At 41.5% G+C, this 14,913-nt stretch overlaps 1 protein-coding gene across 2 annotated transcripts in view; it reads right to left on the reverse strand.

Moving 5' to 3' along the window:
• Nucleotides 1–14,913, reverse strand: part of chst11 (carbohydrate (chondroitin 4) sulfotransferase 11) — a 175,566-nt gene that overhangs the window by 59,440 nt on the left and 101,213 nt on the right. For both annotated transcript variants that reach the window (XM_022216370.2, XM_051954346.1), the window contains exon 2: nt 4,881–4,966. In XM_022216370.2, coding sequence (XP_022072062.2) covers nt 4,881–4,966 — 86 coding nt within the window. The remainder of the gene's footprint in view (nt 1–4,880; nt 4,967–14,913) is intronic.

Here is a 14,913-nt window from a genome sequence, read left to right on the forward strand (position 1 = left end):
ATTTGTATTGATGGTTAAGTTACAGACAGCAGAAGTCAGTGGGTTAATGATAGCAGCTAAAGCTTCTTCTAACTGGTCTCTAACTCCTCTTTGGCTTGAGGGTAAAACTGTTCCTGAGCTATGTCCTGTCATGCAGTGAGACTGAAAAGGCCATTAGACATAACATGAAAGTCTTTGCTTGCAGAGTTTCTTCCTATTGATGTGGCAGTACTGATGGCATGATTCAACATTTGAAAGACAAACTGAAGAAATTTGTTGAAATCAGAACAGAGCTGAATGATTTTAGGTGAAGTTGGGTAGAAGTGTATGTTCAGTAGGAAACTAGATCGCTTCATTTTTCACTTTAAAAATGCCTTGATCTCCAATCATCAACGATCTTAATGGCATTGAGAGGAATGGCTAAAGAATAAATTAGTGGATTAAAATCCTGTTTACTGACAAGTGTTTTTAAAGAGGAAGAAATACTAGAAATGAAAATGGAAAGTGATCCTCTATTTTATGGGATGCTAAAACACAAAACCAGCTCAAGTCAGCTGGAATAGACTCCAGTTCCCCTTATGAGGATTAAGTGATAAATAGATAATGGATGGAGCCCCTATTTCATAGCACAGGTTGCATCACCAATCTCACCATTATCCATCTGTCGGTGCTAGAGAATGGTCTGGCTGTACCTTATTGTCATACTGCTACAGAGGAAGAACAACCATGATTACTTTTATTTCTCTAAACGATTGTCTTCGGCAGTGCTTAGCCCAGGATGCAGCGACGATGTCCTGTCAAAAAAGTGACGGAGGAATTGTTTTGGTGAAACGCTTGCATGCATTTAGATTTTATCAAAACAACGTAGCAGGACTGCCTTATTCCACAGTCCAAATCTTCTTCAAAACTTGCCATTGTTAGTGTGTAAGTTTCTGCTTGGAGGTTGCGGCTGTTGATTTGTGAAAGGGGTTGTTGAACACAGTAAGCCACAGATAGCAGTAGGGGAGGAGAAGGCAGCATGAGGCAGACTGATCCCTGAAGTCCACATCTGGTGAGTCAGTCCCATACCTACAAAACTAAGGCTTTAATTTAGATTCAAGGTGTTTTGTCTTGTCTCATGGGTAAATTAGGGGCTAACTAACAGTATTTTAATGGAGCCTTGTTTCATTCTAATTGCAACAATACAAATCCATCTGTACTGGGTTTGCACTGGATCATAGACTACATCTACATATAACCAAGAGGGAGAGATACCCATGACTCCATTATTTAAATTCAGATTCTGGAGCTGGTATAATACACTAGTTTTCCATTTAAAGTTCCTGTATGTACAGAATTTCAGACTCCTTGTCATCAGATCAAAATGCTGGTACCTCCACACTCTGAGAAAGAACAGTCTGCATATTGTCTCATTTCTCAAGAAAACAAAACCTTGACAGAAAGCTTTCAATTCTGCACGTAACAGCTTTAAGGCTACCAATTACTCGATTGGCATCATCCTTTTAACAACATTTGCTTATTGTCTTCCAAATCTGATTTTCTTACACTATAGCTTATGAATGCAATACTTTTTGGCAGACACATCTAATCTGATGTGTCTGCCAAAAAGCTTCTTTTTACCCTTAAATCCAATAGTTGCTTTGAAGGCTGGAAATCATCCTCAAACACATCATAAGCTCCCGTGTGTGGTCAGCAATAACGTGCAGAAAATACACAAGATCTGCAGTTAATAAACACAGCTGTGCAAAACCACAGATACGGTTCTATAGGATTACTTAGAAGTGAGAATATGTTTTATATTTTGATCAGATTCATAACAAAGCTTTCCCTCCCACACACTTTGACTCCTAAAGGTGTTAATATGGGTGAGTTTTCCCATAAAATCCTGCCTAGTGCAGCTGTAATAGTAATTATTAACGGAGGGTGCTGTGCTAACTCAGCAGCTGAGACCTTTGTCACCATCTCCATCTCATCCTGCCGTCCTCCCTCAGTGTCTCTTCACCGTAAACTGCCCAATAAAACACCAAAGTCATTAAAACTGCATCCTGTAATATGCTTTAATTTCATGCCAGCAGTCACATAGTTATAGCAGGTGTCATGTTCTCAATGGCTGCCAGCTTGTGAAGCTCTTTAAATCAAAATTGTAAAATGCTAAATGAAGTGAGGCTTCACTGACTGCAGCATACACTGACAGCTATTCGTGGAGACGTGTGATGAACAACCTGCTGATTCCAAACTCTCACCGCAGCAGTTTGTTCTCTCCTCTCTGTCTTTGTTCAACTTGGGAGTAATCTCCGTCCTTTTTTGTCCCTTGTTGTCTGCTCTCATTCCTAACAGACTGAAAATGGCTTTATTGCCACGAGGCCCCGACTACCAGACGGAGGATCATCAGCATCCATTATGCTAATTCTATCCCCTGGAGTTTTCACAGCCAGTCAGACAGCTGTCACTTCAGGTAGCGATGTACAGTGGGTACAGAAAGTATTCAAACCCCTTGAAATTTTTCACTCTCTGTGTCATTGCAACCATTTGCCAAAATCAAAAAAGTTCATTTTATTTCTCGTTAATGTACACTCAGCACCCCATCTTGACAGAAAAAAACAGAAATGTAGAAATTTTTGCAAATGTATTAAAAAAGAAAAACTGAAATATCACATGGTCATAAGTATTCAGACCCTGTGCTCAGTATTGAGTAGAAGCACCCTTTTCAGCTAGTACAGCCATGAGTCTTCTCGGGAATGACGCTACAAATTTTTCACACCTGGATTTGGGGATCCTCTGCCATTCTTCCTTGCAGATTGTCACGCTTCGCCTGCTCCAGTGATCCGGCTCATCAAGCAAACCACGAGCGGCTGTGCTGATGCACAGCTGGCTCAAGTTTCGAATCAGCACAGCCGCCGTGAGTTCCAATCAGTGCGGCACATAAGCCTGACTCCCCTCAGAACTCACTGCCGCTTCATTGCATCCAGTTCATGCCAGTCCACGCACTCCGTTTCTCTGCTCCATCACCCATGCCACGACGCATTCTGCTATACCCTGCACTCCGTTCAACATCTCCTGCACGCCGTTTTCTGGACTCGAGTCCCCCTTTGGACTATTACCTGCTCCCCTGCTCTTGCCACGTTCTCTCCATCTGCTCCCTCCGTTCTGCCCGCTTCCGCCTTCTACAGCCTGGACACTCAGTGAGTCTCCCTTTGCCGTAATTTAGTTTTGTTCTATATTTAGTTAAACGCGGCCTTCGGGTCCGCCTTTAGTTTAGTTTTATTTTCCTCCCCGTTATTCCCCTCTGGCTTTCTTTATTCAGTGTTTTCTGTCCTGTCAAATTCTCATTTGTTTTCATTAAATCGTTATTAATTTCACCACCCTGTCTATGCCTGCTTCTTGGGTTCACACGTCAGTCTGTGACACAGATCCTCTCCAGTTCTGTCAGGTTGGATGGTAAACGTTGGTGAACAGCCATTTTGAGGTCTCTCCAGAGATGCTCAATTGGGTTTAGGTCAGGGCTCTGGCTGGGCCAGTCAAGAACGGTCACAGAGTTGTTCTGAAGCCACTCCTTTGTTATTTTAGCTGTGTGCTTAGGGTCATTGTCCTGTTGAAAGGTGAACCTTCGGCCCAGTCTGAGGTCCTGAGCACTCTGGAAGAGGTTTTCCTCCAGGATATCTCTGTACTTGGCCGCATTCATCCTTCCTTCAATTGCAACCAGTCGTCCTGTCCCTGCAGCTGAAAAACACCCCCACAACATGATGCTCCCACCACCATGTTTCACTCGAGGGATTGTATTGGGCAGGTGATGAGCAGTGCCTGGTTTTCTCCACACATACTGCTTAGAATTAACACCAAAAAGTTCAATCTTGGTCTCATCAGACCAGAGAATCCTATTTCTCATAGTCTGGGAGTCCTTCATGTGTTTTTTGGCAAACTATGTGGGCTTTCATGTATCTTGCACCGAGGAGAGGCTTCCGTCGGGCCACTCTGCCATAAAGCCCCGACTGGTGGAGGGCTGCAGTGATAGTTGACTTTGTGGAACTTTCTCCTATCTCCCAACTGCATCTCTGGAGCTCAGCCACAGTGATCTTTGGGTTCTTCTTTACCTCTCTCACCAAGGCTCTTCTCCCACCATTGCTCAGTTTGGCTGGACGGCCAGGTCTATAGGAAGAGTTGTGGTCGTCCCAAACTTCTTCCATTTGAGGATTATGGAGGCCACTGTGCTCTTAGGAACCTTGAGTGCTGCAGAAATTATTTTGTAACCTTGGCCAGATCTGTGCCTTGCCACAATTCTGTCTCTGAGCTCCTTGGGCAGTTCCTTCGACCTCATGATTCTCATTTGTTCTGACATGCACTGTGAGCTGTAAGGTCTTGTATAGACAGGTGTGTGCCTTTCCTAATCAAGTCCAATCAGTTTAATTAAACACAGCTGGACTCCAATAAAGAAGCAGAACCATCTCGAGGAGGATCAGAAGAAATGGACAGCATATGAGTTAAATATGAATGTCGCTGCAAAGGATCTGAATACTTATGACCATGTGATATTTCAATTTTTCTTTTTAAATAAATTTGTAAAATTTCTACATTTCTGTTTTTTTCTGTCAAGATGGGGTGCTGAGTGTACATTAATGAGAAATAAAATGAACTTTTTTGATTTTGGCAAATGGTTGCAATGACACAGAGAGTGAAAATTTTCAAGGGGTCTGAATACTTTCAGTACCCACTGTATGTCATCGACAATAAAGGCTGAGCAGCAGTCCTTGCACACAGACAGGCAAAAACACAAATGCTAAACTGAAGCTAGCTGAGGGCCTTGTTGGGCCAGACCTCTGACAGCTGGGTGAGGAGGAGAGTAGGAATAGAACAGATGAGGTTGAGACAGACGTAAAGGCAGTGAAGGGAGCGTGTTGTCCTACCTGTGTGGGGTTGTAGAGCTCCTGCAGGGCATTGCGGGACCCTTTCCTACAGCAGCCATCCACCACAAAGGGGTTCCTCCGCATGACTGCAAAACAGAGGAGACAACAGTAAGAACTGAGGATTCACGGACCAATCAGCTCTGTCATAAAACAAAATTCTGAGGTTAATGTTTTTGTCCGGATGCAGCATGAATTACAGCCAAGGTATAAATCATACTGTTTATATACTGTTTGCACTAACTAGACTCTATAAAAAAACAAACAAGAACTCTGCGCTCCTGAGCTCAAAATGAAGCCAAAAATAACTCAGCTGTGATGAACGATCAGGTGAGGCAAAGTCTGAAATTATTTAGTTGAACTGCAGGCTATATTCACACCACCGTTCAAAAGTTTGGAGTCGCACAGACATGAAAATTCACACTTTTATCCATGTGCTAACATAACTGCACAAGGGTTTTCTAATCATCAATGAGCCTTTCAACACCATTAGCTAACACAATGTAGCATTAGTAGAAGAAGAGCCCAATCAAAGCTCAGTGTTCCTCAGCAGAAATGGTGTTGAAAAGTGCTGTTGTCTATCCAGAACACCAGTGTTGTCCACGACAAGGAAAACTTGTTTGCTGATGACACAAATTACTAAATGAGTAAATGATACAGGTGTAACAAAATTTCGCGAAATAAAAAAAATGACGAAATAAAAATCAAAGACGCACGAAATTAAAACACGAAATAAAAAGGCAAAGGGGCACCACTGAGACTGATGATTTTTGACCCTCCTTGCCTCCTTACCCCTCGGTTGTGGCTTCCTATGTAAACGACGAGAGAACGGTGAGAAGATTGCGGATAAAATAAAATCCGTGTGCAAAATATGCCACTACAGTTCGCCGTGTACTGCGAGTTCACAGTTCAGACATTTATAGGTCCAGACTGCAGCTCCTAGGACTGCTATTCGTTTTCCTTTTCATTCAATAATGTATATAGTTATCCTGATTATTACAACAACAAAGCACTTTTTTATTGAGATTTTATGTTTGTATTTGCACTGTAGTCTAAATAAGGGGAAAAAAATACAATTTTGTTTTTTTTCAAAGAGCATTTGTTTTGTACTGATGCAGCATTATTTTTTGTATTTTTTGTCTGCATAAGGACGAAAATAAAGAAAATGAGATTTTTGCATAACTTCCTACTGTTGGGGATTTTCTTTAATCTTTATTTCATATCGTGAGTATTTCGTATCATGAGCCCTGTTTTGTATTTTGTATTGTTTCGTGAGTTGACCATTTCGTTACACCCCTAGTAAATGACATAATTCACAAGGGAGTCGAATGTTATTAATTTTTAGGAACAGTGACTGAAGTGAATGCTTTCATCTTAACCAAGGATTGTAGGAGCTTAATCCTATCCATAATTTAGCTATAGTTAAACACGATCGCTACCTTTGTAGAATCTTAGTTCCTAAATATGAAAATATTGCTGTCACTGAATACAAACTTTTGAACAGTAGTGTACATGGAGCAGATAAAAGACATGTATGGAAACAAATTAAAATAGTAAAATATTTATAACATGCAGAGTCTTTGTTCTGAGTATTTATAACAACTGAAGGCCCTTAATGTAAATGATGACTGTAGGTTGATTTTTGTAGAACAAATAAAGAAACTCAACTTTCTTTAGTTTTTTCTTTTCATGGTTTTGTCATTAAAACTGTATCATACTGCACTGAAGACATCTTACAGTTCTCTCTCCTTCTAGCCATGGTTTGCTATTTTCATAGAGGTGCAGGACTTCATATTGGAGTGAAAAATGAATCCATGATGAGAAAAAAGTGACGGGAGTGGGAACAACCCAGAAAGAGCTCTAGATTTAGAGTTAATACAGCCACACAACATCAAATCAGCCACTGTAGCCAAACGTGGTCATTTCTGGATAATAGCACTGAATTGATCACACTGACATATTAATGGGACAGACTTCTGTGATTGGTGCAAGATTGAATCCAACTTCTTCACTCCCTGCACCTCCACAGGAACATCGAGTTTGGAAACATCACTTTAAAAAACCAGCTACTGCAAGTAGGAAGCAGAAAGCTACAGGGATAAATAATGAGAGAGTGACTATATGCCAAGGGCAAAGCCACAGTTCAGCGTTTGTTTGGCTGCATCTCAGCTCTTTACACAACTCGATACAGAGCAGTAGCTGCTGGCAGCAGCTCAGTGGGAGCAGCCAGCGCTACACTCTGCCTCCGCCAACACACTCTTTTCAATTACTGTGGACGGAAAAGCGCTGAAGGACGGCACAGGACCGACAGGAAAGGAAACGAACCGCTAACGAGAAAGCCAAGGATTTAATGGCAGTTTATGCCACACCTCATCTGCCTCATGTTCATGGATGAACATGTCCCCCTGCCATCAGGAAAGTTGATAATGACAGTAACAAATGACGCACATTCACACTTCTGGATACATTTCTGTTCAGTACATTCCCATCATATAACCTACCAGTCAAGATACAATACTGACCTGGCATTCACATCCTAAGATATGAAAACTATACACCAGTATGGACTACATGATGGAGTGTCGGTGTATGGAGTATCAAACAATAGCACAATGAAACAGATAACCATGAAAATAAGTGTTTCAATGCTTTAGGGGCTAAAGTGCCACAATGAAACACAGCAGCTGTGAAGAAATCTAACATGACAAGAAGGTGACTACAAGGAAACACAAAGTAAATACAAAGACAGAGAAAAAAAAACAGAAAAGAGATGCAAACCGGCAACAAAGAGTCAAACAACAACAGCAGAAAGATGCTAAATAATACACAGAGACAAAAAGTGACCAGAAAGAGACACAAAACAACCAAAAGAGTCAAATCGATGACAAATAAGACACACATTAACAACAATGAGATGCAAAGCAACCACACTAGGATGCAAAAATGATCACAAAGCAGACAGAAAGAACAACAAAATGAGCTGATAAATGTAAAATGAATATGAAGAGACATAAAAAGATCACTATTGGACATACATAGTTCCGTATGTGTGTTTGCCTGTCTCTACTTTGCACATTTTGGCAGAGGCACAGGCTGCAAATTTGCACATCTGCTGTGCAAAGCTGATAATGTCAGAATCCATACTTGCTTGCCTGTACACCTGCTCATGCTCTGACAAATCTGTCGACCACAAACATGTAAATCTGTCTCTGCTTTCTGGCCAGTGCACACAATATCAGCAAGATAAGGATGTCGTTTGTGACTGTGAGTATTTTCAACTCTTACAGCCTCACTTGTTCCTCCTGCACTGGTCATTTTCCCCTTCAGGAATCAATAGAATTCATCTTCTCTTCCTCTCATCTCACATCAGTGGAGCATCAAAGCAAAGAAGAGAGAAGGAGACTGTTGATTTTTTAAAATCCTGGTTAAAAATTTAAGAATGGAGTGTGCCGATGTTGCTGCTGACCACAGATCCAGGCTGTATCGCTATGTAAGAACTGTAATCCCTCTATTGGCCTGAACCTGATCCATTGACGGAACCCTGGGGAGCTGGCTGAGAGCTTGTTAGTGTAACGAGCCCCAACAGACAACCGTGACCTTCAAACGCCGAGGGGAGGATAGAGAGAGGCGAGGGATGCCTTTACACCTTCCATGCGCATACACACACACCTCTGTCAATGCATGATTAACCATGCACAGACACACACACAAGACAGTGTGATTGATAACCTTGCTGCTAAAGCTGGTCTTTAATAATGCAGTTCAGCACTCTGTCCTACTGTGGACAATGTAAACAGGCAATTACTGCTTTCTCAGAAGACAAAAGCCCTCAGCGCAATAATGCAATCATGGGATATTTGCTTTATAGGCTCGCTTGCTCCAAAAAAACCTCAGACATCACGTGCATACACATTCCCACTAGCAGCCGGCTGAATCAGCAGAGCAGCGGTGACTGCTGTAGACGCAGCCTGGAGCTAAAGTAATGAGGATTCAGTTGTGGTAGTGAGTGTGTGTGATTGGACAGCGTGGCACTGATGGGTCACAGAGCCAGGTTGATATCTATCTGCTAGCACCAGTAAGCCCAACGCTAATGACGTCGGGTGCCAAAATAAATCAGGGTGAAGGCCAGCTGAGTGTGAACACCAATAGACGCGATCCATCCACTTTATTTGTCCTTCCCTTAAGCAACAGTCCAGTTAGAGTCACTGCACTGAAAAAGGCAGTTTGTTGTACAAGTAAATGAAGCACTGTTACTGTGGCAGCAGCAGCTCACTTGTTTATCTGTGCAGAGGCACTGTAATGCATCGCATGGGTTTTACTGCTGATCCACAGAATAATTACTGGGGCTATAAATACATGACATGCAGCACGTTTTTAGTGCATGGTCTGTGACAAATAAATGGAATAATATGAAAATAAAAATGAAGAGATGTGAGTCTTCCAAAGTAGTTTAAATCAATCCACTGGACTTTAAGAAAGTTCCTTGAAGACGTTTCACCTCTCATCCAAGATGCTTCTTCAGTTCTGGTGGTGGTTGGTGTTGCCTCAGCTTTTAAACCTCTGTGAGGTGTGTCCAGGGCTATTATTCCAACGACCGATATCAAAACTCATCTGACTACTCAACGATGGTCGTTGTGAGTATCGGTGGGGGTCGTTGAAATCCACAGATGTTAGTTCTTTTCCAAAAGAACTACTCAGCAGACTCATGCTAATGACCACCATTAGCACACAAGGGATCAGTGACATCTGTGCATTTCAACGACCCCCACCGATACTCACAACGACCATCGTTGAGTAGTCAGACGAGTTTGACACACCTCACAGAGGTTTAAAAGCGGAGACAACACCAACCACCACCAGAACTGAAGAAGCCTCTTGGATGAGAGGTGAAAGGTCTTCAAGGGACTTTCTTAAAGTCCAGTGGATATATTTAAACTACTTTGGATAACCATGACCTGGATAAATGAGAACCTACACAGACAAGAGATGTGAGGCGACCATAAAGGGCTACAAAGACACATAATTTAAACACAAAGAGACAAAAAGTGACTACATCAAGACAAAAAACAAGCACAAAAAGCCCACAAAGAAACACAAAAATGCCCACTAAGAGATGCAAAACAACCACAAAGAGATATAAATCTCCATGCAATCCCACAAAACAACGACAAAGACACACACTGCACCTGAAAAGACATCAATCACAATGAGAGGCACTTGAGAATCTGTGCAAGGATTTTATTTTTAATTAAATAAACATTAGTGAATACTACGTAAAATAAAAAAGGTCTTTAATGCAAAGAGATTTTTTTGATATACTTTCAGTGTTGTACACATGTAGTGAAATAAAACATCAACAAAGAGACTGCAGAGAGATGGAAATATGCAAAATATGTGAAAATCCTCAACTTTTAACATATTGGAAATATATTCAAAGTATCCTCCTAATAATTTTTAATTGAAATCAAGCATTAAGTGGAACAAGGAATAAAAATTAACTAGTTGTTGATTTTTCTTTAGCAATTTATCAGCTTTGAAACACTGAACTAAGCCCTGACTGTGGGAATTTGAGCACCTGGCTTTAAAAATCTCAGTTTTTCAGGTTCTGCTGATCTTTCTTAGTGTGCTTATTGTTGACAGTCCCTCCGAAAAATCAATAAAAATACAACTTCTGGGGCAGTGCTGATTTAAAACATCTGTTACAAAGCCCTGGTGATCAAAGTTCAACAAATAGGACCACAGATATCAGCTTTATCCATCCTTCTTGGTATATCCAAACAATTGTAAAGTGAAAGTAACTTCTATGTAGGTTTATGCTGATGTGACCCACCCTTAAGACAGAGAGATGAGAGAGAAAAGCTCATCTCTCTAAATCCTTTTGTCCTCACATGGTGAATAACTACCCACACACCCTGACATGCCAGCCATATTAAATCCATCCACACAGGTCTTATCTGAGCGCTCTGGTCTGCTCTGATGCCTCCAGGTATATACACAAATAAACGCATGATACGCACAGACAGCGAGCAGACACAGATGAAATGTTTAATCTGCCAGTAATCCTGTCTGTGGTCTGTCTGCTACCTTTGACTGGCTGTTGATCCCTCTCACACCGGGAAACCACTGGGGCCGAGCCTAAAACCGGCTTCGGAAGCGTAACCAGCCTACAACCCAAGCAGCCAACGGGAACACAAGGTCACCCCGCCAACACCTGGCTCACTGGTTGGTGGGAACGGAGCCGTTACCGTGGAAACCACTAGCTTTCACCATCCTCTCACCTGCACCGGCTGGCTGGATTCCTCAGCTCTGGAATCAGGTAAGGTCATGGGAAAGGGGAACCTTTTCATTTCCTCAGTGCTGACAGGTGCACTATTGCAACACACACACACACACACACACACACACACATACATGTTTGTACTTCTATCTTAGTGAGGACATCCATAGGCGTAATGCATTTCCTAGAGCCTTACCCTAACCTTAACCATCACAACTGATTGCCTAAACTTAATCCTTACCCTAACCCTAACCAAACCTCAATTCATACCTGTTCTCTAAAAACAAGTCTTCACCCTCAAACATGGCTGTTTCAAAGTGAGGACCGGCCAAAATGTCCTCACTTTGTAAAAATGTCCTCACTTTGATAGTTAAATGCAGAAAATGGTACTCACCATGTAGCAAGTACAAGAACACACACACACACACACACACACACACACACACACACACACACACACACACACACACACTCATAATTAGGATGTAATAGGCTCCAGTATCAAGTTAAATGATGCTGCTGTTGCAGACTGTTGCTGTTCCCTTGTATGAGGGCGTACATTTTTGATGCTCGAGACGGCAGAGCACGTTGAATAATGCAGGACCCCCCTGAGTTTAGAGGAGAAAAAACACAAGTGCTGGAATTTAACAGAAATGCCCTTTCAGGTCCAGAGAATGCTAGCAGAGCCAGCAGATTTAAGGAAAGGCAGGAAGCTGGAACAGAGCTCTGGTGGGAAAAACAAGCTGGAGTCAGCACGGCTTGAACGTGACAGGCTGATTCTCCAAGTGGTTATGCAAATGTCCTTTTTAAATGTTCAATAGATAGTGTGGCACTAATGTGTGGTGCAGAAACAGATTTAGCATTTTATGATGGATGTAGTACAGACAGAAACTGAGCCCTTAACTTATAAATACCAGATGTGGAGCTCATAGCTTCTTATACGAACACAGGAAACAGATTAAACTTCAACTTCATCAATGCTTGTAGCATTTATTTGTTTATACTTTGGAAATGTCAAAATGTAGAATTTATTACTGACAGTTTCATTTTGCTATTCGTGGGCTGGACCGTAAAATCACAGTACAATAACTGATTAATAATGACAACCCCATTTTTCTCTTTGATTTTGTGCAAAACAGTAGATTCTGAAAATGTTCACCCTTAATAAGACAACTTTTTACAAAACACGATGAACAACCTGAAATTTCTTAAGAAAAACGAAGTGCAATTTCAACAATATTGTGCCTCATTTTGTTTAAATAAATGCATTACAACTTATAGATCACAGTGTGTCTAGAACTCAGTGATACAGTACTACATTTTATGAACAAAACAACTTGTCAAGATCTAGAAATCATATGAAATTTATAGTTTTATAAATTTACAATGTGCAGTTAATGTTGTCTGTAACTTTTGCTATTTGCAAAGTCGTCCTGAGGGCCGGACTGGACCCTCTCGTTGGCCAGTTTTGGTCCGTGGGCCGCATGTTTGACACACCTGCTTTAGACGAACAGACAGTTATAACTGAATCAAATTCTTTTAATTCTCCTGCAAGAGCTGAAGCCTCTTTTTCCACTGATTTCTAAGTAGGGTTATGAACACACGATGAGAGTCACAGAATAACAGTAAAGACCCAAAATGATGCACTAAGAGACAAAAAGAAAAAGAGACAGAATTTGCAGGTTGAAAGTTTACTGTGGGTGAAAACCGCACCAATTACAACAATTACCCAAAATCTATTTTATTCACTCAACTTACAAGCCCAAAATCTGGCAATATGTCAGCTAGTTCCTGCCCCAAAAATCCATTATTATTGTATTATTTATAACTAGTGAATCTTTTCATAATAATGACATAGTACTGCTACAAAGCAAAATAATAACTTTGTTTTACAGCCCAAACCTTTGTAATATGACAGCTCTAGAACCTCGATTGGGCTGTTTAAGGAACCCAGTGTTAGACTGCAGAACTGAAGTCACAGAAAAGCGTACTGTATATTTGAGATCGTGGAGACTTAATTGGAGCCAGTACCTAGTGTTTGCTGCATTAAGCCAAGAGGCACTTCAGGACTCCAGCTAATTACAAGAAATGGTGTGTAAATAATTGCACAAGCTCTCATTTTGGAATCAGGTTTTTACAGATATGTAAATCTTAGTTCCATTCCCTTCTGTCTTAAAAATGAGTGTTTGTGACTGTGACTACACACTGAAATTAAACTGGCATGAGTATTTCTTGATAGACCTGATAGACCCCATCAGATTTATCATCTCCTGAGGAAAACCTAAAATGATTGTGAATAATTTAACAACCCCAACATTTAAAAACTCATATAAATTCATAGAACTACTGAAAATATGAAGCCATCCAAAACACGTTCTTAACACTATTTGTGTTGTCTGTTGGTGGTGACCTATCACGGTGTGACAGATGTTCATGTGGAGACACCCCTCAAAGGTTACTGCAGTTGCCATCTTTGATGGCTGTTACCATGGTTACATACCATGTTTGATATCAGATTTGCTGTAAAAGAACCATCTTCATTAGCGTGCCAAGGAATGCAGTGGGCTTATGTGACGATTGGTGCTGGATTGTCTGTCTGACAAACGTACACCGATAATCACGTAGCTCTGCCTCGTTCCCTGGCTGAGCACTGAATCCAGCTCACATGAATCAGAACTTTGACCAGAAGCTCCTGGAAGCTGTCTGAGCTACCGAGAAGTCATTTTAAAGAACTCCATTTACCATTCTCCCACCCCTCTCCCCCCTCATCACCCTCCCTACCTCCCTCCTCCTCTCTGTAAGACGCCCCTGCCAGCCCAAACACCAGCGGCCCACTCAGTCTGCAGCATGTATGCTGAAGGTAAGAGATGCTCTGTGTGCTGCACAAATATCCACACACAGCACAAACAGCACACACACTATTCTGCTTTCATCAGAGGCAGTGGGGATGCTGTCACACTGACATTCCTCCGCCTCTCCTCCTCCTCCTCCCTGTCACCGTCACCCTACTGCTGAAAAAAAGTTTCGATCCAAAGTTTATTAGTCCTTCTAAAAGCAGGTGGAGAGAACCTGGTAAGCTTCCAGCTCGATACAAGCAGAGCTCTCTTTCATGTGCTAAGAAGGAGAGTGAACACTTTAAGTCCTCCCTAGTAAACCTTAATGCCTCTATGCAGCCTCCAGCACAGCTCCTCTAAATGAAGCAGCACTGTGCCCAGGAAGGTCACAAGCAGACCGATTTCACAATTTACCTCAAACACAGAACAAAATGTATTTGTTGGCTTTGAGAGGGAAAAGGACAAAACAGTGACGTTTCAGTGAGAGCAGAGCACCACGAAGAGCTGCCTCTGCCAAGGAACAGCATTCAAGGAAGAAAGGTTCATGAGCAGAGACGGAGAGCTCAGAATAAAGAGTGTCACTGTACATTATCCAGCTCTTCCTTCAAAAAGGATGCTGTGACCATCCTGTGGAGAAGCTTATTTCTGCCGAGAAAAGGAAAATTAAAGGTAACAAAAACAATACAAAACATGCACTACCATTCAGGAGGGGTCACTTAGAAATGTCCTTATTGTTGAAAGAAATGCATTTTTTTCAGTGAAGATAACATTAAATGAATCAGAAATCCAGTCTAGACACTATTAATGTTGTAAATGACTATAGTGTATGTCCATTCGCTAACTAGAAAACACAGGTGTACTAAAATTGGCTTTGGTCATCAGAGGTTTTCAGTGATCACAGGTGTAGTCATTCTTTAATTCACTG

Source organism: Acanthochromis polyacanthus, chromosome 1 (assembly GCF_021347895.1).
Source record: "Acanthochromis polyacanthus isolate Apoly-LR-REF ecotype Palm Island chromosome 1, KAUST_Apoly_ChrSc, whole genome shotgun sequence".
NCBI classification, from domain to species: domain Eukaryota; kingdom Metazoa; phylum Chordata; class Actinopteri; family Pomacentridae; genus Acanthochromis; species Acanthochromis polyacanthus.